The 24252-nt window shown below is 45.6% G+C and overlaps 1 protein-coding gene across 2 annotated transcripts in view; it reads left to right on the plus strand.

Moving 5' to 3' along the window:
• LOC119457790 (RING finger protein 44) overlaps positions 1–24252 on the plus strand; it is a 143466-nt gene that overhangs the window by 99566 nt on the left and 19648 nt on the right. For both annotated transcript variants that reach the window (XM_037719519.2, XM_037719508.2), the window contains exons 4-7: positions 2132–2355; positions 12418–12757; positions 15557–15895; positions 21991–22173. In XM_037719519.2, the coding sequence (XP_037575447.1) occupies positions 2132–2355; positions 12418–12757; positions 15557–15895; positions 21991–22173 (1086 nt within the window). The remainder of the gene's footprint in view (positions 1–2131; positions 2356–12417; positions 12758–15556; positions 15896–21990; positions 22174–24252) is intronic.

Consider the following 24252-nt stretch of genomic DNA (forward strand, 5'->3'; position numbering starts at 1 on the left):
ATAACAAAAATGTGTATCATCATCATCATCAGCCTATTTTATGTCCACTGCAGCACGAAGGCCTCTCCCTGCGATCTCCAATTACCCCTGTCTTGCGCTAGCGTATTCCAACTTGCGCCTGCAAATTTCCTAACTTCTAAACTACGTTACTTCTAAACTTCTAAACATAACTAAAATGTGTATACGAGTGCCATAATATCATAACAGATAAAACCATGCCTGTAACAGCCAAAAACTGTTTAAATCAGAGAAATCATAGACTGCACTAAGAGAAAAATTTGGCAGCAACTCTTACCACCCATAAAGGTCGCCTATAAACGCTTCCACGAGGGCGGGAGAGAGAAATTTATAAGAAAAAAGCTCAGACGTCGGACTTCCGACGTCTGACACATTTAATGATCGAGGTGTAGTTGCAGAATGCTGATTGTGGGTAGGAGATAACCTAGGTACATGTTTTCATCTTTTTTTTTTTTCCCCCAATTAGTTCTCTCCAAATTGAAGTGTTTAAAGCTGCATCGGGTTTGTCAGAGCTTATTTAGTAAAAAATGTGATTGTTTAGATGTTACTGAAAGAAGTAATCGAGATACAATGAGCATTACCGAGTGAACCAAGTAATCGTTAGCGTTACGAAATTGGCAAAAAATGTAATTGATTAGAAATAATCAATTACATGTAATTCGTTTCGTACAACTCTGGTGTGAAGTGATAACTGTACATTGAGGTAACGGTCAGTGGAAATCGCGGACATATTTTGCACGCAAGGTTCGTTTTGAACTTAGACGAGAGCTCCGTACTCTATGCGACAAAAAGATTCTCGCCAGCGATACGTCAAATTACTGTTTTTGAGGGAATTATCACTAAAAACGGGGGAATTAGAAGAAAAATTTACTGTCTAGACTCGGTAGACAAAAATGAGTAGGGTGGATCATACGAACTTCCCCGTTTCGTATGGTATCGTCCTTGTTGGCGTCGAGATAACACCCGAACTGGCGAATGTTTTGAGCGTATCTTCGTTCACGTTTATTACTTCCAGTTGTGCACCTTCCCACGCCAAAACAGCACGTCGTACCATTGCCTGTAGACTACACGCACCTACTTTAGAAACTACTGGCGCGCTACACGGGCGGAACTTTGAAAATTGCCTTGGACGAGAAAACGCGATGCGTAGTACGCGCGCTCCATGTGTGCCTTTGCTTTGCAGCGCTTTCACTCGGCCGGCCAAACCATGGCCAAACGGAATAGGTGGCGCCATCTAGATTGCCCTTGCGGAAATTCCACAGGTGCTTGCTTTATGTTTCGGAAATGTTTGGTCGTCTTGTAAATAAACACGATCTTTGGTCTGCAATTTTTTGTTGCGCTTGTTATTTACATTGCAGGCCAACTTTTCAGCGCTTTATGAAGAATCGTTCGTATTTCGTTTGTTAAACCATAGGCGGGAATCAGTGGCGGGAACAGTCCTGTTTGCAAAGCAGACGTTTAAACGTGTTACTCTGCGCTGTCAACCGTAGCTATCGATTAGCTGTTTTGGTCTTGTCTGCTGAGCTTATATATATGAAATACACTGTTAACGCTTTTTTGTGAAGTGTTTATTGACTGCTTTCGTGCTTAAGTACTGTCGCTGTCACTTACGTGTAGTCCTTACGTACTGTACGTGCGTGTGCGCTGACAAACTCCACAGGGTATGTACGAAATTTTCACTCTTATTTCGAGTGGTAGTGCTTGATTTGTTTCTTGCTTTTTCGCATTTGGGCGCGGCAGGTACAAGTTGCAAGAATACGTAGCGCCTATTTCTAGTTATACCTTGACCGACCCCCCCGTCACATTATGATTAGAAATTATGCGAAAGCTGTTTTGGCGGCCGTGAACATTTATTCCGATATCGGGATGCTTGGTTTCATTTTTTGTCTGCCAGGCTCTCCGATATCGAATTTTCTGTCGCCGAAATTGGCTCAATAACGACCACTGGGCGAGCGCTGCTGCGCCTAAAAGCAGACGAACAAGGCGCGCCGGCTTCCACGTCGTGATTGTTTGCGCCGGCCGCGTTCACATGTTGCACTGCTCGCATTCTGGGGGCATCGCACTACGGCAACAGCCACGGACTCGTGTGTGTGTGTATCTGTTGTTGCCGCAGGCGAGCGAAAGCCCGAGTCGGAAACGGCTGAAACTGTCGCTCGGAGCAGCGGCAGCAGAGATCGCGGCCACCCCGGCGGCTGTGCCGATCGCTCCGCCCGGTGCCTGGGGCGAAGGCTCGCCCACACTGCGCAGGCGCAGCGCTTCGCATCAGCAGCGGCGCATGGATCACCCGCCGCACCACTCCGCTAGGTGCACCAGCAACACGGCGAGGTGCCGACGCAGGTAAGAGTGTCCCTCGTCCATTTTGGAGGCCCCCAGCGCTTTCGGGGCCTCGCGCTGTGCGAGCTCGGACTATCGCACCGGTAGTGTGTGCCGCGTGCGGACTCTCGCGTGGCACACAAAGCACCGTTAGACGCGGTCCGCCACCCTTGCCCCGAGGTGTCGTCTGCTGGCCCCCCCACCGCGATCGGCGCTCTTACCGCGCGAATGCTGCCTTCGTTTTCGCTTGTCCTTTTCGCCGGGGCTGCGCAGCGCTCGGACCCGCGTGCCTCTGGTGCCCCGCGCTTGTACCCACTTTTTGTTTTCGTTTCCTCGTTGCTTTCGTGGTCCGCGCGCACAGCCAGCTGACAAGGCGCTCTCGCGGCGCGCGCGCACAGCCAGCTCCGGGATATGACCTTCACCTTGCGAGTTTATCGTCGTTGCAGCGCGTTCGCGATGAGTTTCCACTGGCGCGCGCGACTGTGTTGTTGCGAAGACGGTGTACTCCGCGGCTTTTTCGCTGCTAAGCCGAGCCTCGTTTAGTATCCCTACTTTTGTGGGCAGCGAAAGCTTTCGTGCTCGCTAGAGCGTCCGCGCGTCACTGCAGAGAAAAACAAAGCCCTGGCTGCGCCGTTGACAGGTAGCGATGGCTGCTTTCGCTTCCAAGCAGACCCCATCTCAGCTTTGTAATAAGCTGCCTTGTCTGATTGTTCCGTGTAGCCGTGCGTCCGCTCACTTCGGCGTCGAAGAAATCGATTGAGCAAAATGAGGTTAGTCGCCGTGAGGCTAGCGAGAGATCGCCAAGTTCGCCCCGTTTACTTTGTCCAAGCCCTGCTGTCCAGTAGCGTGACACGTAGTAATTTGGCTCAAGCGTTGCATAACCTGATGCGTCCCGCACTGTTACACGGAAGCGCGCACGCATTTGCCCCCTACTCGGAGCTTGTTTTCGTCTTTCAGATACCTACTGTTCGTATGAGTGTGCGCGCGCTGAATTTCGTTAACCTAGCGAGCCATCTTGACGTGTACAATGGTGCGACAAACACCTTTCTTTTTTTTTTTTTTTGACAAATAAAATCTGCAAGCCCCTCATTCGCATATAATAGAATCTATGGACAGTTAGCCAAGGCTATCCAGCACTTGTGACATAATTGGTAGTTGCTTTTTATAGCACAAGGCTAGTAGAAACTGATCATGTGCTCCTTCCTCGCTTGTTATGACTGCCTGTTGTGGTCTTGGAAATTATGCATTGAAAGTTGAGCAAATGCACACTTTGCTTGCTGCTGTCATCAATTGAAATGGAATTCTGCAAAGGCACCGATGGGCAGTTCGTGCTTGTGAACGCATATGGTATAAGGTTTTGACACAGGTCAAAACCTTATACTTCAGTGATGAGGGGAGACTGTATTAGTGAAATGACAATTTTACACAATTTTTGTTAATTTGTGTCCTCTTCAGAATCTCGGTCTAAAAACAGTTTACACCCTTTCGGACATATCTTTGACCTGTGCTTTTCCTTTCTTTATTGCTGTGCGCCATGCACTTTCAGGTCACAAATGGTGCGCGCATCATCAAAAGCATGTGACAGATACATTCTTGACAGGAAATTAGCTTGTACAGTTTTCAAGGAAGGAACTGCAAGACAGGTGACTTATTGTTGTGGAACAAAGATACGCTCCAAAGAGTGAACTGTTTTTAGAGTGTACCAATTGCAGCAGTTGTCAAGAACCACTTGTTATTAGGTTGTCAAGAATACTTTTATGAGTGAACACCACAGTGACAAACTTAGCTCTAAAAATTAATTGAACTATAAATGTTTAATAAGATGAAAATTGGGCGAGTTAGCTTTGCATTTCACAAGATGCAACTCTCAATTATTAAGACAAATTGCATGAAGGAAAGATACTTAGTGGCATGCAATCTGTATGATTATGCAAACTTTGTGTGGTCTGGAGTGGAAAAACCTAAGTTGTATGCTGTGAATAATTTAAGTGATCATTCTTGTGGAAAAAAATCACATGAATAGACAATTTAACAAGCCACTTTCTTTTGTTTTGCTAAAGTTGAAGCTGTGTTAGAGCTCTCGAATTGATTTATGGGTTACTAGCAAAGTTGCTTAATATAATACTCCAGTATTGAGAAATGGTGCCATTATCAGCCTGGTAGAAAAAGTTATTTTTGTATATGTGTAATTTTTTGTTGCTATTCAAGTTTGCCAGATGTATAATTCATGTGAATGATTTTTAATGCGCAACGTGCATGAAGAAAGTATGCCGCGAAATGTGCGTATAATGCATGTAAACATACCTATGTCGTAGGTAAAATGTACCTGTGTATTGACTGTCAACAGGACAAGAGCCTCTGTCAGGCCACATTGCCTTTAGCTCTTGCTTCTCTTTCTTGTATAAGAAAAATAAACTGAATTTGAATTACCAGCCTTACATATGTTGCATTGAAGCTGAGATCATAAAAAAATGAATTTTTTCCTTGTTCGCATTTGTTGTGTGAGAGGATTACATTTATAATGTTACGGAATAGGTGGATTACAACATTTCATAACACAAAGCCGATGCAGCATTGGTCATTGCTCGGCTCATGATGATAATGACTTATGCGGCCTTCTCCTTTGTATTGGATGATGAACGAGAGTTCGGATCTGGCACTCATAAAAAGTCCGGTTAAAAAAAAAAGTACATATAAACACAAAACTAACAAACAAGTAACACAATCACAGAGAGAGCGAGAGCAAAAAAACACGAAAAAGCGGACAAACGACTTGTGTTCACATAAACGATGGTTCACATCACTGAACTGATACACTGAACCGTCACTGATGGGATTCTCTGGAGTGCCACCAATATTCCAATCTCGTCTTAGTCACTTCCACTGCTTCCCACTGTGGGTCCTGTCTCTTCGGGTGAAAGCCTATTGCCAGCGCTTCGCTGTCATCTGCGACCCCGCCAGGGCCAGTGGCTCCAGGGCTGGCAAGGTTTGTCGGTACTGGAGGCAGAATCCCAGGACACTCCAATCGCAATCACTTATTGTTTCCTCGAAGCTGTTGCACAGGCCGTGAATTGAGCGCAGTGACAGTGTTTGGAGGACTCCACTTTGGGCTTTGCTCAACAGGCCACTGCCTCTGGAATTATCGTAGATTGACTCCTTCTCTATGGCCATCTTTTGGGCACAGTAGATGGACATTGCCGTTGTCTGTAGTGCAGGATCTTGTCAGAGACCATGCTCGACTTTGCTACATGCTTCTTTACTTTCTGCCGCTGGGTCGGCTGGTGCAGAGCCGAGAGCCTAACTGAATCTACTCGGTATCATTCGGTGAGCCTTCTCGTGCGCGCCACCCACTTGGTGTTGAGGCACCGCAGATGTACATATTTGAAGGCTACTTGAGCCCATCTGCTTTCCGGCATAGCAGCAAGCTGACGCTCGTAGGATAGTTTTGCCACTACCTCTCGGGCCTCAAAGGGAGACCAACCAAGGTCGTCACCTTGTACGACATTGTTAGCTGTGAACCTGTGCGTGCCTAGAGCTCCACGGTTCACGCTGCCTGGTTTCGAGCGCTTGTCTCGTCAACGATGAAAGGCAGGTGAAGGAGCTGCTGAAGGTGAGCCCAGGCACCTTTCATCTGTGCGAAAGCACATTGCCCCTGATTTCTGTGCATTAAGGGGAGACCCTGCTTTTGGGAGCCGAAAATTGGCTCATATCTTTATGCGTCCCCTTGCTCCAGATTGGTGTAGAGCATTTATTCTTGCTTGATTGGATCCCTGTATCATCCTTGATGGATTTAGCCAGTGTTATAATCATAAACTGCTTGTGGAATGTTTTTACTCATTTTCACAAAACAGCATTTCTGGTGGTGTCACTGTTTTGGAGTTGATATCTCTGGTTGTACTTATCTCCTATAACAATAATTATTTGTCAGAAAGGTAGACAAATAGAGATTGCAGTGGACATAAACAAATATTATGACGGAAATATTAAAAAAGTAATAATTTGCCCTGGGGCGATACTTTAAAAAGTTTGACATGCTGCAACTTTGGTTCCAATCAGTCTAGAGCATTTATACTTGTATCACTACATATTCGATTACTCAAGATAATTTTTATATGTCGACATATATTACACCATAATAAATAGCCCACCTCCAAGCATGTTATGAATTTCTTAAATTTCTAGAAATATATTTATTATGTAAGGAAACTGAATGTATATCTTTAATTAGCAGATGTAAATACACAAACTCCACAAGTTCAATCAAAATCGACTCGGAAATAAAAAAAAAGTTTGTCAAAGCAGGGCCTCCCCTTAAAGCGTAGCCCGAGAGATGTACCCTCTTCCGAGCAGACATTCAATATGGCTTGTGGGTCAGAGACACTACCTGCCAATCTGCGTATAGCAGAGCTGGCAGAATATATTTGTGGTAGGCCCCTTCCTCCGTGTACGACAGATCGAGCCTCGGCTACATTCTACCAGCCGTCTCTCCACGTCGAAGATCAATAGCATGAAGAGAGACCTAGGACAGCTGTCTGAGTCCCATCTGGACCTCTATTGGCTGAGTGTTGCCACCTTCCTAGTTGATTACTGCACTGCATAGTGCAAGCTGTATTACAGCTTGCAGTATGCAGAGCAAGCTCCCAGGTATTTATTGCTCATTCCTGCAGTTTCGTCCACAGTACTTGACTCGCTCAGGCATATGACTCTGGAGTCATATGCCTGGAGTCATATGCCTGAGCGATGACCAGTAAGGCCATTACTATCTCTGCCATTGAGTCTGGCAATCTGTTATCTGAGACACAACGAAGAGGTTGTCCTCCAGACAGTGGCCAGGCCTAAAGCCATTCTGTAGTTCTCACAGGACATTAGCCTCTTCAAACCAGTGTTGGATCCAAGCCCCGAGTATGTGACCAAATAGCCTGATCTCACTGTTATTGGCCTATACTCTCGGGTAGGCCTTTGTCAGCGCCCTTCTTCAGCACATCCTGGATACCCTCCAGCTTTGCGGTACAGATCCACTTAGCAGTATTGCATTAAGCACATCCTGCATTACCTGCCGTGCCTGTTTGCCACATTTCTTTTACAGCAAAGGAGGTATGCCATCCAGCCCGGTGGCTGATTTTCCCACTATGCGTTTCAAGACCCTCTCCAGTTCCTTGCGTAATGGGTTCCTCCATCACGTCATTATTAAGTTGAGGTGAAGAGGCACCAAGCAAAGAAGGGGGTGGGATTTAAGCTTTTTAGCCATGTATTCATCTAGAAACTGCAGGCATTCCACACCCTCGTAGTCAGTTGCAGTGGCACTATCAGCTTGCTTGTGTGAGAGTCAGCTCTAGAGGTGGGTTGCCCATGAGCAAGCTGGATATCTTGAGCTGCCCTTTTTAAAGAACGGTCTAGCCATGGTTCAGTAAAAGTGAGCAGCGGTTCTTTGAAGAGGAAGCCGTGGTTCTGTCTCGTTCAGTGAGTCATGCCGTTCCGTTTCAACCGGCTCTTCTCAGTCTTTCTCTGCATTCCAGTGGTTCGACCGCGTTCGTTCGAGTCATCATGGTTCGAGTTCCAATCAGCATGGCTCGGACTCTGCTACTGCTCTGTTTCTTCCCTCTAGTCACTCTCCCCCAGCTCCGCTCTGGTAGTGTAGTGTAGCTCCGCTCAGCTCATTGGCTCAGGGCTCACTGGGGCAAGATCATGCAAGCATCTCGCTTTCCAAACGCTCGCTTGTGTTTCGCCAGAGATACTTTCGTCAGCGGTCGTCAGCACGGCAAGGCGGGGATGCCACTAGAATGCCGCACTCAGTGAAGTATCAAACATTTTATCACAAATATCAGAAAAGAAAGGTTCATTAATATTAAAACTTCGCGCTTTTAATACAAGAAGTTAAATAGTCAACAAGCACAGTCAAAATGCCCATAACACTCCTATTCTGCAAACGCATAATCATTTTTTTTTTTTTCAAAGCCAAATAACTACTGACTGAATCAGTGTGCTACCTGGAACAAGAACCGAGAGAAGCAGGTAGACGGCGCTCTGCTCTGTTCTGTCCACCTGCTTCTCTCGTTTCTTCTGGTCCCAGGTAACGCGCTTTTTCAATCGAAATGCTTTACCAACAAGCCCTTATTTCAACTCTGTCCAAATAACTAGACTGACTAATGCAGGCTACAGATATAAGTGAGCAGTTCAAATGAACCGGTTCATTTCGGTGAGCTGATCCGTTCCGAGCCGCTCACTGAAGTGAGCCGTTTTGCCCATCTCCAGCTAGGAGGATATCCTCCCAGATCTCCAGTCAGCTGTATTGGCTGTGCGCTGTAAAGCAAAAAATACCTAGGGACTTTAGGATGATGATGATGATCCATGTGGCCTTCCCCTTTGTATTGGTGATCAATGGGAGTTTGGATCTGGCACTCGTAAACACAAAACTAACACAATCGCAAGTGCACAACTACTCTGTTGCCAGACTCCTTCCGTCATATCGCTAGGCGCAGCGGGCTCAGTTTGCAAGAGGACAGAGGTGCCATTGCCTTGTACAATGAGTGGTCGTATAAACATGAAACACTTTTAGTCCCTCTCCAGAGTTTCTTGCAGAGGCTAATTGATCTATGTCCATCCACAGGGATCTGAACCTCTTACGTGTGCATTATAGAAATTAAGAAAAATAAATTTACCACCACAAACACAGCTCACTTTGTGCTGTTGCCTGCATATTGACCCTTTTCGCGACGATCCTGAAGGCGCTGCCATGTTTAAACACGTGGTGACGCGTCCATTGCTTGCCTCAACTGCCTCCGTGTTTATACGGCGCCGGTGCGACTTAGCAATCCCGTTTCGGGATGCATCGTAGACCGTGACTGGGTGAACGACACGAAGCAAAAGCGCTTTCGGAGCCGATTAAACTATGTCCAAACGGCGCGAGCAGCCTATATGGTGCTTGTTCTAAAAGCGGGGCTAAGTATGTTTTCCAAGCTGCCCGAAGTTCCCGGTCATGATTTGAATCAGGATTATTGTGTTTTGCCCTTTGTTCTCTATTTGGTAAATACTTTGAAGCAGCGGCTTGTCACGTTTCTGACTCGGTAAATTTTCTCGGTGCGGTCACCATCTGATTATTTTCTGCCTAATCGCTCGCGGGTGTGCTCAGTTCCGATAGATTTGTTCTTGATAGGCACAAAGCTTGAAACGCAGCTGTTTTGTACAATCTTGTAGCAAATATGTATTAGCGCTAGTAACTCGCCTACTCTTCTTGTGGACCGTCACGAAATATTCAGCTTCGACCGTGCGCTATCGGTGTAGTCCGTCATTTATTGTGCGTATATAGTGCGCATATATTCCAAGTGTGCGGCCATTCACTTATTCTTGACACGTTGGCGATAGAGTGGGCCTAAGTTTCTGTGCCAGATGAGGTAGATGTGTGTAGATACTGTGCGCGAAACTTACTATGACAGGAAGCAGCGCTACCTCCTTTGTCATTGTTTAACGAGCGGTACTCACTCTTGCCGACGTACCGGAGCTGAAGCCCTTCCTTTGAAGGTTAGCGATACACCGCTGGCGGATAAGCAAATTTCTGTGTCCTGATGACAGCCGTCCATCTCGAAGTGCCAGTAGCAGGTGCGGACAAGTTGCAGCAGCGGTCCGCGAACTTGGCCACACGGATTCATTTCGTTCCTTAATATGTCAGTCACTATTTTTCCAGCCAACTACTGCACACGTCTTCAATCCAGCATGATTGGAGCACAGTCATAGAATAAAGAACGCACAGTGCGTTAGCGAAAACTCAGCTGCATTTCCGACATCGCAAGAAGCAAGGTAGACGGTTTCGTATTCGTGCCGTTCGTGCGCCCTCTCGTTTCTCTAATGACGAATTCGGCAAATCCAGGGCAAATCGCACCGATGCACCGATGTCATAATTGAACTGTCAATAATTAGTTTAACGAACTTTTTAATTGCTGAGTTGAGGGCGCGAATTTTAATAGAAAAAAAATAATCGTGTTTTAAAACACCCGGTTCAGTTGCTTACAGTGTGCTATTTCTCGCGTAGTTACAAGAAAACGCGCGAAATATGAAAATAGCCGCATGACTACGCATCCGCGTGCCGTGACTCGGGCGTTACTCGGAAGAATTAACTCTGCTCAATGTCTGGCTCGGCGGCCGCGTGAGAGGAGCGAGGCCTCGGTATCGGCGTTGGTCACCGCGAAGCGCGAAGCTAATGCAGTGCGCAGCGGCATTGAGGACGACAAAAGCATTGATCAGAGTTTATTCTTCCGAGTAACGCCTGGGATCGCTCGTGTCGCGGCGCGCGGACACGTTGCGGCCAGTGTCGTATTTCGCGCGTTTCCTTTATAACGCGCAAAAATTACGCGAGACAGCACACTGGAAGCAATTAAATCGGGTGTTTTAAAATGCAGTTATTACCGTTGTTTCAAAATGCGCACCCACAACTCTAATTAAAAAGTTCATTAATCAATCTCATGAAATTATCGATAGTTCGATTATGGAAAAAAAAAATCCTTGTGTGGTACAGCACTGCTGACAGCATTGGTTGCATCCTCGTATATTATATATTCTATATTTAAGAGCTTGGCTAACGTTAGCTGGGGTACCCTGTAATAGCTGCTCTGTATCCAGTCAACAGAAGAAACAGAAATTCAGAAAAGTGGCAGAGCTAACAAACCGTGTGTCTGCAATAAAGAATTGCGTGTGCACGCACACACGCGCACACATGCATGGATGGATGGACGGACATTAGTGCCACTCTGAGGCTCAGGCTTGTTCTCCCCCCCCCCCCCCCCCCCCCCCCTGTCCGGACGGACGGACAAGAACTTTGAGCCTCAGAGTGACAATGATGTGCCATATGCCTCACAGGCCTCACACACATTACCACGTGACGTACTACCAACCTTGGAAGGCATGGCCTCAGCATAAGTGTTTCTGCTTGCTAGCAGCAACTTGACAATCATTCTGAACTTGCCCTTATTCTCCTTTGTTGTCTGGCCTATGGGAAGAATACAGTGAACTGCTACATGAAAAGCATGTCATGCTTAGACCTTATCTGATAAGGGAGGCAAACATGTATGTTATACCTGAGAATTTGCTGTATCTTTGCAGAAGCTTATCACAGTGTTTAGTCTTGCAGGAGTAGTCTGCTGCCTCCCCTCTGTCACAAGTTCTGCACTCCAGTATAGCAAAATTTTGAGATCGTGGTACTGATGCAGACTGAACACTTTAGCGCGTAGATGCTTTAGCAGTGTCAGCTTGCAGTTAAATTGATGTGCATATTTTGTAGAAGCTTAATTCTGCTTCTACACTGAGTGCGAAATTTTTCTTTTTCTTTTTTTCTTGATACCTGAAAAAGGATCTTTGTGCAAAAGTTGAGAAAAAATGTACTGGACTAGGATGTTTTATGTATTACATCAATGTTTTAAAGCTTGCTAAATTGCACAAATATTGTGCAGAATTCTTAATAGGCTATCTCTCCCAGCTTTGTTATTTGGCCTTGTTATTTATAGGCTGTTTCTTGCCTCTTTTTTTTTTTTTTTTTTTTTTTGTAGCCTCTGCTTCTTGTGCTCGTTGAGCTGGATCTTTGTGACGATTTGCGGCTGCATTCTGGGCTTTTGCCACTGCACTTCTTCTGTTTTCCTTGCTTGACAATGGTACCCTGGCATGCCTAAATTTCAGTTACCTCACATGCTGACAGTGAGGAACGAGTGGGTATATACCCAGAAACAGTGCAGGTCTGAGTCAATCCCACAAGCAGGGCTGATAAGGGCTTCAGCCACATAACATTTATCAACTGAATACTAGGTGTAACTGCCTGGTGTCAGTGCTCCTATACAAAGGGAGGCACTTTAAGGCACCGCATGGCACATATCCCAGGGGGCAATATATAATGACTAAAAGTTGCCAGAGCTGCAGATCTAATTCTGTCCATGTAATAAATTTTTTAAACAGGACTTCTCATCTACTCTAGAATGGCTGAAAATCCTGCTGTACCTGTGACTGGACGTGGTTATCTGCGACTCTATGGCACTAGACTGCACTTCTGAGTGCACATTCATTTAGGCTGATGATGATGTACTCTTGGTATGCATGCATTTACAGCCCCAGTATGCGCCGGCCTCGGTACCGTGAACCGCCACCGCCACCACCACCACCACCGCCTGTGGCACAGCATGGCTGGCGGCCAAGCCCACCATCACCTGAGCAGCAGCGCAACTTCCAGCCACACCTCCATCACCCCATGGCTCACCACCACCATGTGGGCCACCATCATCACCATGGAGGAACTGGCGCTGCAGGCGGGGCACAAACGCCATCCCGCACTGGGGGCACCAGTGGTGTGCGCGTGGCCTGGGAGCCATCGGTGGGCACCTTGCTCAGTGCTGCCAGCCCTGTGCAAGCTTTCCCACAGGCACCAAGCTTTGTCTTCGACTTGACACAGGTCAGTTGTACTGGAGTCGTCGTTCATCCCTTTTGGAACCTGTGCACATATTCCAATTTCAAGGACTACCCCACCTCTCCCAACAGCATGCACCAATTGTCTGAAGCAATTGAGGGGTTGGGCTGCTTTTATTGTCTTAAGAGCATCTGTGCACCACTGGCCAAAGCCAGAGACGTATGTCACATGGTTTCTGAGATTCTGCACACACTACAGTGTCTGATGCCATATAACTGAGTACTTGCAAGTTGATGCAATTGCAAGTTGTTATTTTGCGTTCTAATAGAGAAGGAAAGACCCACATTTACAAAACACCGGTGCATTAAACAAACCTTTATCTAGTTATAAAGTTATTTACAGAATGGACAGTGGAACAGTGCAAATACGACAAAAAACAATCGACTAAGAGGGAAATGTGCACACACATTTGTGCATCCAGGTGCTGCTTCTGCCTTCCTCTTTGTCCATTGTTTTCACGCTGCTTCCCCCATCTGTTATGTTGCTTGCAATAGCCCAAGCATAATGTCCTAGGTTTAAAGAATAAGAGGGTGTGATCAGTGCACCTGAATTTTTCATCACAACTGAGCAGAGCCAGCCAATTCTGACTATCGGCATGCACTGCTGGGAGGCAGTCTTTATAGAGATCATCAGTTAGGATGTGGGCTGAGGGACGTGTTCCGATTACTCTTGACTCCTACTAGACCTCCCAAAATAAGGTCCATGAATTCCTCGACAAGTGCCTGATATATCATAAACAAAATGGTAAAGGGTCTGGTTGGTATAGTAATGCAAACCTTAATAGGGTCAGGATACCGTATAAACGAGTGTAAGGTCTGCACCTGTGTACGGGCTTGTCAACCCCCTGATAAATGAGCAGTTTGTCCTGGATCATTTGGTTAATTAAAAACACCAGAGAAAAATAATTTAGCTTATATTTGTAAACTACCCTTATACTATACCAAAGAAGCCAATCTTACCATGAGAGGAGGCTTGACAAGCAGGAAAAGATGCCAAAGCGAAATACAGGGGTCGTATTCTGGGACGATAACTTTCGGCGATACTATCGCCCCAGCCATTAGACGCACGCTGATTGGCTGTTTGAGCAAAACTGGATGAGCTGATTGGCTGGTTGAACACTACGTCACACAAAGGCGATATTATCGCCAGAAAGTGATTGCCCGAGTATACATCCCCAGGTGGCGACGCTTCCTTGGAAGTTCCTGTAACAGCTCTCTGTGAAGTCAGATTTTGACATTGTCTGCTCAGGCCTGGCTGATTTCGTATCGGTAGGGATGAACTGATCGTATTGCAAAAGGGCCATAGGCTGAACTTAGCCTTAGTCTGAAGTTTCAAGAGCGTTGTCAGAGCCACAATGGCTCAAGCATGACAAAATGCTTTGAAATTAGTGACACCGTACTGACGTAGCTACGCTTTGGTTTCAATGCGGGGGAAAAAATAACAGGACTTTGACCTTCATATTTTCTTACAACAACCTACCTAATTCTGTGAGATTCATGAAAATAGGGCTTTGAAAGAATACTATACATCAACTGATTTAGTGTTTTAGTGTCCCTTTAATAGCTGTTTTGTTAACTTTATAACAAATTAAACCTTACCAGATGGGCAATGCCTGTTAGATTGTTTAGTATCCATCACCATTTCTTTACAAGTGCTTGTTATGGAGTTCATACATGCTGTTGTATGCCTGAAATCTGCATATGTTTAAAGCAAATGAACATGGCATTGCTGTGTGCCAACGATATGTTAGGTTAACAGGTTTACTCTGCCAAATGCTTTCTTTATGGTGTTTTCTCACAAACCATGGAGGCTTTGAAATGTGATTAAATATTAACAAAATTGAAGAAAAAATATTTTTCAATACTAAATTATTTTGAGTACTTGTAATCTATCTCTTGCAGTTAGGAGAAGAAATTTGTTTTCAGTGCCCCTGAGGTGCTTGGCATATAAGGGCAGCCATAACAGAAGGTGGCGGGAAGTGATGTTTGCATGTCTCAGTATCATGCTGTGCTTCATAAAGGGACACCAAAGGCAAACACTAAATTAAGGCAGACTGGCAATTACTCTTTGTGAACCCTGTGTTTGTTAGGTCTTCCCCATCCCAGGTTACCCTGTGTTCAAACTGTGGCAGTGTTGACATTACTTTGTGACTTAGTATTTCAGTCCTACAGCTTGGGGCTCTCTTTCTGCAGCTAAAACACACATTTGTCAGGTTCAATTTTGTTTCCAGTGCAACTTGGTCACTTCTTTAATAATAAATGATTGGCTATAGCTCTGGCAGATTGTAGCTGCAATATATTGCTTCAGATGGAGCTACATAACGAATTCAAAGGCAGCATTGTCTCTTTCTTTCATATTGGGAGAACTAAAACATGCTGTCTTCATTTGAAACCTTGATGTATAGAAGTGGCCTGTTCACTTCAGGAGTACCTGTGTTGCTCAACATAGTATTATCCCTATAACCTACCCTAGTGGCTCAATGGCGGTGGAATTCTCCTGCTTGACTGGCGGTGACAAGTTGAATTCTTGGTCGTGTTCTGAAATGTGAACATACTTGTTCCATGTTTTGGGTGCATGTTAACCTCAAGATTGATCAGGAGCCCTGCACTATTGTCTCCCATGAGCTCCCCCCCCCCCTTCATTTCCTCCTCCTCCTCCTCCTCCTCCTCCTCTTGGGTAAAGGAATCCAGTGGGGCGGACCTATGAAATCAGTCAGTTTTTCTATAGTATGGTGTCATGAGCATCCTCTGCTACATAGGACGCATGCTGCTGCTTTGTGCCCAGGTGCCTGTGACCCTGGCCTCAGCTGTGCCGGCACAGCCCTTTGCTGTGTGCAGCACAAGCAGCAGCATGGCAAGCAGCGGGGGCCCCCTGGGGGCAGCTGGTGCTGCGGGGGGAGCTGCGGCGGCACCTCACTACCACCTGCCACTGTTCACGCCTTCCTTCTTTGCCACGCCGCTGCTTGCCGCCTCGGGCCACCACCATGTGGCGCCTTGTGGGTGCTGCTTCCATCACCACCAGTTTGCTGCACCAGCCTTCCTCCACCCGACTCAGATGATGGCTGCTGCTGCGCCGTTGGCTGCCCACCAGAGGGCACCACAACATGCCACACTTTTGTCGCAGGTGGGCATATTCTGGTGTCTGCATTTCTCTCCTGCCTCTGAAATGATACTCGTTTTCCAACATGCCAGTGTCGCAATGCACCTTAATGACTTGGTGCTTATGGCATTCTGCTGCTGTGGTCATAGGTTTGTTTTCGGGCGGTGATGGCAGCAGAACCTAAGGTTTCGGGTGCACATTGAACCTCAGGTTGTTGAGGTGAACGAGGGCTTTATATCATCATAACTTGTCGCGAACCACTTGCCATCAGGAAATTTTTGTTACAGCTGTACTGCCTCCACTATTCCTAACTCCTAACCAGCATTGCTTCGTTGGAAGTCTGCAACTGAAGTTGGCTGTTTGGTGCCAAGTCGACGTGGCACAGACTTTGTTCACAGCCGCCATGTTTGCGGCACCATGCTCGTGCCGAAATTTCGGCTTGTTATACAGCAGACTTCCGTTAATTTGACTTCATTTAATTAGATTTTTTGGTTAATTTTATCCTTACCGAAGGTGCAGGCTGGTGCCCATGCATTTCTATGGGTTTAAACTTTCATTATTTCGATCCTATAATTTGTCTTCTCTGGAGAATTCGAACTTGACCAGCGTGCCTGACCCCTATGGTGACCGCAATGGCGACCCCTATAGTGGCAGCATCTGTTTTGGCAGAGCTTAGGGGACAGTGAATGCCCTAAGTGAATGCGTTAAATATACGTCAAAATCAGCCGTAGAAAACGCCTATTTTCGGCCTGCCTAGGTTGATCTTCAATCAATAACCATAGCGCACAATGTCTGATTACGGTATTTACCCGATTCTGAAACGCATTTTTTTTTAATGCGAAAGTATTGTGCCCCATTATGCGAAAATCCGTCACCGTTGTCGGTGTGTCTGACGGATTGTACCAAAAAATGGTGTACGGCACAAAGAGTGAAAACACGTAAAAGAATGCTCGAATTGATGTCAAATTTCTCGGGGAGGTTCCTGTAAGCAAAGTAAATTATTGGCTTTAAAAAGAAAATTTGGTAAATTTCGGTCTGGGTGGGAATCAAGCCCGGGCCTCCAAGGTGCGAGACGAGCACGGTTCCCCGATGCCCCAGCGGCTCCACGGTTCTGGTTGACCTAAGGTGGGCCCAGTGCGTGCGTCATTGCACATGTCACGTCGCAGCCACTGACTAAAGGTGTGGCCTAGTGCGTGCGTCATTGGGCATGTGATTCCAATGGGGAGGAGGTGGTGCCAGGTCATGAGTGTATAAAATTAGCGTATAAAATATAAAGCTTTAATGTCCAATTGAACGCGCTGAGTGGTTCTTCGAGTTAAACTCCTCGCGGACAAGCGGGCGCGTTGAGACGCTTGGCGTGTTTTGATTTGCCCTTACTGAGGTGCAGTTAGATCCAGGCGAGAGCTTGTGCATACAAGGAATGCACGGAAAAAAAAGCATTTCACCAAAGGGACTATAATTTTTGCATTCCCACACGTAAGCAGTCTTAAGTGTCTGCCGAATTTTTTTCCCCCCCAGGAAAATTGGGGCATAAATTGTCTGAGCGTTGCAAACGTACCAGAAAACCAAAAGTGCTTTTGTGGCGTTCATACGCTTTACTGCATAATACAAATGTATTGCGGCGCAGCTGACTTTAGGAAACTGGCCGCTAATGTGCAGTGCATACTGAACCCTTGCCCATTTTTCTTGCTAAAAACTTGGGTGTGTGTTAGAGTTCTACTTTTTTAGGAGCTTTGTCATTTCTACGTCAGTTTTCGACTTCGGACTCGTAGAAAGTGGCACACGTTTGATTCGGGGGCGTGATAGAATAGGGCAAATATTGCCAAATGAATCTGCGGTGCGTTTTGGTGTTTTTTCTGCATCTTGTTTAATTTGACCCGCCGGATAACTCGATCAACCTTGTTGGTCCCGTAGGGGTCACACTAATGGAAGTTGACTGTACTATTGCTTGCTTCTAGGGCTATGTGGCGGTGCCGCGAGGAAGTACGAATAACAGCTCAAGCCCGTAATATAGGCGCCTGAAAAAACTGTTGGCGACTGTGTTTGACGTTTTTGCTACCAGAATGAATATTTGCTTTGCTGTAATTTGGTTGTAATTTGCTTTGCTGTAGCCGATGGTGTGTTGATCCCACATTTGCAGTTCTTTTATAACAGGACAATACTCGATTGAAATAAAGCATGCCCAACTAAATTTTAAGTTTACTTCATTATCTCCGTGTTATATCGTAGTTCCGACTGTATCTGTGTTGGCTATTTGCATGTAACACAATCACGTGCGGGCATTGAGCAACAAGTCTAGCCACAGCTGCACTCTAACTGGCTGTGGTTAAGTGACGTTGAGCCATTGCATTGCTTAAAATTATGGCACTATGCTCACCACTGCACTTAAAGGGACCCTAAAATGATTTTTATGGTTTTGTACAAAGGTACTGAGTCGTTAGGATAGGTTCTTTTGATATTTAATTGATGTGTCTAAATGCTCTGTGTAAAGTGTACAATTTATTACAAGGTTTTAAAAAGGAACATCGCTACCGGTTGCAGCACGCCACTCAGATGAACTTTAAGCCGCCCCTGACCATTTGACGAGATTTGATCATATCACGTCAGTAGGGTGAGCTATCCGATTGGCTGCCCAGGGTGCGTCATCGATTATTTTTCCAACATTATGGTGAACAAATGTTGTATGTAATAGTTTATATGTTAGTTAATTTGTTTCTATAAAAAGAAAGTAACAGAAAGAGAAAGCAGAAGGACAGTGTATCACTACACTATTGAAAGCACTTTCGGCACACAAGTGTCGTCTGCTTGTGTTACAACGTGCTCCGTGTTGACGCGAGCTGTGCGGTCTGTGTTGGTCTCAATCTGTCGTTTCGCAAGCACCATGGTTCACCGTCGCGTTGTGGGCTGCAAACGTAGCGATCGGCAGAGTGTCAAGCAGGCATGGCAAACATGCGAGTGAAGTGGCTGCAGCGCTGGTTGTGGGTATCCGATCGGCACCGGCATCTACGCGTTTGTGGCCGTCGCTGCACGTTGAAGGATTACTATACAGGACAGTAGTGATTCGCATGTCTGGTATTTGAGTAAACGCAACTGCAAGCTAACTGCGCCGGGCGCTTTACAGGATGAGTGGAGGTGCAAACGTGAACGGCCTGGACGGTGCCGCCACCTGATGGCACAGAGCTCAACCAAACACAGAACTAATATAGCGGTAATCAAGTGTATTCTTCTTTGCTGCTGGTGTAAATTTTTGGAAGGAGCGTAATAGTGAACACATAGTTTTTCTAGATGTTCAAAATTTTTTTTTACTTGGTTACAGCAATATTAGCTATTTGTTTGGCTTGTTAAGCTCTGCGCCACCAAGTGGCTGCACCATGCAGACTGACTTTAGACCGATCAGGCCGCTCACTCGGCTCACTTACGTCTGCGCTGACTGAAGCTCCGTCATCGCAGCAATAGTAGTATGGAGGGGCTTTAATTTACGCTTCCACCCATCCATCAAAATGCCCAGCTCGACTGTGGTTACCGGAATACCGGACGCACTAGGCGCTGAGACAGAACGCTCGCAACGCACGCTACTTCAAAGCTCTCGCTTGGGATCGAGTGCCTGGTGGCTGGCGGAGAGGTTGGAGAGGCTTCGCACGCTGGCTCCAAGAAAACCAGAAGTAGATAACACGGCGTCGTATCATGACGTAGAGCCAGTAAAGGCGGAGCTTAGCCCTGATCACTCGGCGAATGAGTTGAGGAGAAAAAGCATAGCTAAGGAGAAGGGTAACCATCTGTAGGTCTAATATGAGACCCTTCACACAAATCGTTGTGTGAATGTTTTACTGTAACTGTACCCTGCGCGTCTACAAAATTTGTCCGAACCTTTTCAGGGACCCTTTAAATGGCCCCTCACCAGGCCACATAGCAATTTTTAGTTGTGTTGGAAGTTGTTACGTGCCCTCTAAGGTGTGTTCTACCACAAGAATGTTTAGTTAGTTAATTGCAGAAATAGAAATATTCGAAGTTCTGCGAACCCATGATTTCAGGATGCGAGCGTCACCACCAGCGTAGACACTCTCTAGACTTTCCCATCTAGCCTCCGCAAGTGAGATTCCTGGAGCCAGAGCATATCGTGATGAATTCGTTTCACAGGCCCCGCCTTTTTGCTGGGTGGCGCACTTCTGGTGACACTCTCGTGCGCGAGCTGTTGCGTTTGTCTCTTTTTGCATAGGGGACGATTTTGTGTGCTCTGCATGAGAGCACCTGATTAGCGGTATAATCATTATTTCTCTGAACTTTAATTGGTCTATTGGGGCAACAGATTAAACAAATAACTGATGTTGCCTTGAGTAATTCTCGAAGTCGCTTGTCACTTTGAATGACGTCACAGCACTGCCATGTTCAGGCTCGACCACTCTTAGGGTGAACACGGCTCAGCGTGGCCACGCATCGAAGCAACGCGGCACAGGCGCACAGGGACCTAGAGGAGGTGCTTCGCATCGTCTGCTACAGCGCGGGAGTGCGCCGCTGTTGCTTTGCTGTGAAGCACATTTCACTGAGCGCAGGCAACCGAGCGCCTGAGGCAGCGTCGCTGGAATGCGCGCTTCACTAATTGGAGCATTTTCCGGCTGGTTTTGTCTGCAGATTGTGGACAGCCTGCTTAGTTACGCTTGAATAGGAACGAGCTTCTCAGCACATAACAGACTTAGCTTTATTTGTTTGTTATTGTAAGTGATGAGGGTAAAAGAACATCATTTTTTACGCACTCTTATTAAACCCGGGCTATTTTATTTTTCTCCTATTCAGCAACAATGGAGACGAATTACAGCAAATGATTGAGGACCTTAATCGAGTAAGTGTAAGAATTGGGTTGAAGATGAATATGCAGAAGACAAAGATAATGTTCAATAGCCTGGCAAGGGAACAAGAATTCAGGATCGCCAGTCAGCCTCTAGAGTCTGTAAAGGAGTACATTTATCTAGGTCAATTACTCTTAGGGGACCCTGATCACGAGAAAGAAATTTACAGAAGAATAAAATTGGGTTGGAGTGCATACGGCAGGCATTGCCAAATCCTGACTGGGAGCTTACCACTGTCATTGAAAAGAAAAGTGCACAATCATTGCATTCTACTGGTGCTAACATATGGGGCAGAAACTTGGAGGTTAACAAAGAAGCTCGAGAACAAGTTAAGGACTGCACAGAGAGCGATGGAACGAAAAATCTTAGGACTAACGTTAAGAGACAGGAAGAGAGCAGTGTGGATCAGAGAACAAACGGGGATAGCCGATATTCTAGTTGACATTAAGCGGAAGAAATGGAGCTGGGCAGGCCATGTAATGCGTAGGATGGATAACCGGTGGACTATTAGGGTTACAGAATGGATACCAAGAGAAGGGAAGCGCAGTCGAGGTCGGCAGAACACCAGATGGGATGATGAAGTTAGAAAATTTGCAGGCGCAAGCTGGAATACGCTAGCGCAAGACAGGGGTAATTGGAGATCGCAGGGAGAGGCCTTCGTCCTGCAGTGGACATAAAATTTAGGCTGAAGATGATGATGATTTTATTTTACTGCGATTTTACATCAGTAATTAATTTAAAAGTTTATTAGCATAAGTATGTAAATTATTTAAAGAGGCATATTGATTTTTTTAATAGAAATAATGGCCGCCTTGTTGAGTAATTTAGAAGCACTAGAAGCACTGAAAGGTGAGCAAGTTTGGCTACTTGGTATAGATTTGATTCAAATGTCTTTGAATGGATTTGATTCAAAAGGCCAGAAAGGAAGGAACAGGAACTGTGCCATCTGCTGTGTTTTCCTGTTCTTTGGACCCCACTGTTTCATTTTAATCACGGCAGTGATGTCCAGCTCAATTATCTGTGAGAAGGTTTTGGAAGCACATTGCCCAAATATCTTGCTGAATGCTTGACCATTTCCTGCAGGTGCAGTTGTGGTTCTGTTAGTTTACAAGTAATTGCCGGCAAATGGATAAATAATATAGAATTATCTTATACTGTTCTCTTTATAAAATATACTGTTCCTCTTCATCCCTTTGAAGTGATCTATTGCAAGGCTGCGAGTTCTGCCTATGTAAATTGTTAACTGTAATATGCATTTTCCTGTACTGTTTACAGTCCCAGGAGCCAGACCTAGAGCTGCTTGCAGAACAGCGGCGAAATGGTGGTGCCTACGGGGGCCTATCGCCCCAGCTGAGCCATCACGCAGCACCAGGCACACACTCACCATCACCACCGATCTCCCACCTCCTGCCAGACACTGTGACCACCATGACTCCTCAGTCAGACTTCATATGCATGGTGTGTTTTTTTCCTCAGGCTTGCTAACACCAGCAACTCTGCACCTGATTGCATTCTTAATGTGTGCGAGTGGACAACAAATGCTAAGTTGTTCCAATGCTGACATTTTGGTGATCTGGTGAGATATTGCTAAGGGACCGAAGTTCGCACCCGCCAACATTTTAACATGCATATTATTATGGAGAAATGTAACTCGGCATAGATGCTCATGACATCTTGATTTTAGAGCTAACCAAAAAGTCCACACCCCCATTGTACTAACAGATTCATCTGTTTCTTGAAATACAGTCGAGTCTGTATGCATTGAACTCGTATATAAGTGACAATGTGGCTGTAGCCAACAGAAGCCACCATACCAATTTAACTCTCGTTCAAACATGATGAACTTAAAGTGACTTACGAATAATAAGCAGTGTGCAGGGGTTGTGCAGTTTATATCAGTGTTTGTTGACACATATTATTAATTAAAGTCTGTTTCTAAAGTCACAATGCAGTGGCTTTTCCGGTTGTCATTCTACCAATGTGTTCATCACATGTAATCATACTTGTAGTGCATTGGATATGCATTGGAGTGGCAAGCTTATGTTGGGGTGCTTCTAACTTTGGGCATCATTGTAAACATCTGCACTAAGGTTACGACTTAATTTTTAGTCGGCCGCCTCCTTTATTGTGAATTTGATGCAAACGAAGACGGGTACCATGAGTGTCAATGTTTACAACAAATTAACAGACTTAAGAAACCGTGACATAAATACGACAATCGAGTCTACTGAGCGAGCAAGAAATAAAAAGTGAAGAAAAACTATTTCCGAATGGTCACATTGTTCCTTTAGAATCAACTTGTGCTGAAATAATGTGTTCGTAAGGTTGGTCATTTTCAATATATATACAGTGGAATCTCGTTGATACAATCTTCGCGGGAACCAGAAAATAAATTGTATCCTCCAACGTATTATCCAACCAAATCGTATTATCAGGGGGAAAAAAACGTATCATCTTGAAAAATGTATTAAGCAGAGTCGTATCAACGAGGTTCCACTGTATAATTATTCCCAATGGCTTCAGCTAGCGCTCCCCTGTGTAATCTGTTGCCAACTTCCTGGCATGTACGCTGTAAAGCTTCCCTGTGTACGTGTGGCTTTGCATGTGGGCTGGCTGTAGCTCCATTGCACTGAAGCTTATTCTGTTCACTGTAACCACGTGCTGCAAATGTGTTGTTGCAACTGTAATGCATGACATGGGTTTCTTGATAAATTTGTTAGCGTATTTTCCGGTCTATAAATTGCACATTTGTATAAGTCGCACCCCCTCAAAACGGTAGTTTTTCCGAAAAAAAGAAGAAAAAAAGTTTATATAATACTCACCTGTTTATTTGGTGATTTAAAAAAATTTATGACGTTTCACTTCGTGAATATGGGTCACGCGCAAGCGTTTGGGTGCCATTCCTATATAATTGCGATAGCAGTGATAATGGACACTCCAGGCGGATTTCTGGTGTCGTGGTCACCGCGATGTTTTGTATAAAGTCCAAGGGCGATAACATCGTCCCGGCGCGCCATATGTTGCATGTGCGAGTGAAAGTGTGCGACGGTGAGCCAAATCGTACACAAAGGAGGAAAGCGGGAAGGCAGCACTGGAGGGAGGGGTGGCTTGTACTCTGGTAGCAACTGTGTAGTTAACGCAATGGCGCGCGCCATATCTTGAAAGCGATCTGCAGATACGACGACTTCGGTGTCGGTTGACTCGCTGTCGGCTTGCCTCTGCTTGCATTGCTGCTCTGTCTTTCTCGCACAGTGCTCGGAAACTCGATTACGAGACTAACCCGGTACCTTCATAGCACACATACAACCCATAGCAACTGCCAGAGGAGGTCAACCCAGTGCGCTTCACGTGGCCATAGCATCCAAACTGATTTTGACTGCAGTTCTTCTGAGAGAAAAAAAAAACTTGTATAAGTTGCGCCGTACTACAAGACGCACCAATGAAAAATTCAGAAAAAAACTGCAACTTATGCATCAGAAAAACGGTAGTTGAAAGAAAAATTCTTCCAATAGATAACTTACTTTAACACTTTTCTGT

The sequence above is a fragment of the Dermacentor silvarum genome, chromosome 1 (genome assembly GCF_013339745.2).
Source record: "Dermacentor silvarum isolate Dsil-2018 chromosome 1, BIME_Dsil_1.4, whole genome shotgun sequence".
Taxonomy (NCBI): domain Eukaryota; kingdom Metazoa; phylum Arthropoda; class Arachnida; order Ixodida; family Ixodidae; genus Dermacentor; species Dermacentor silvarum.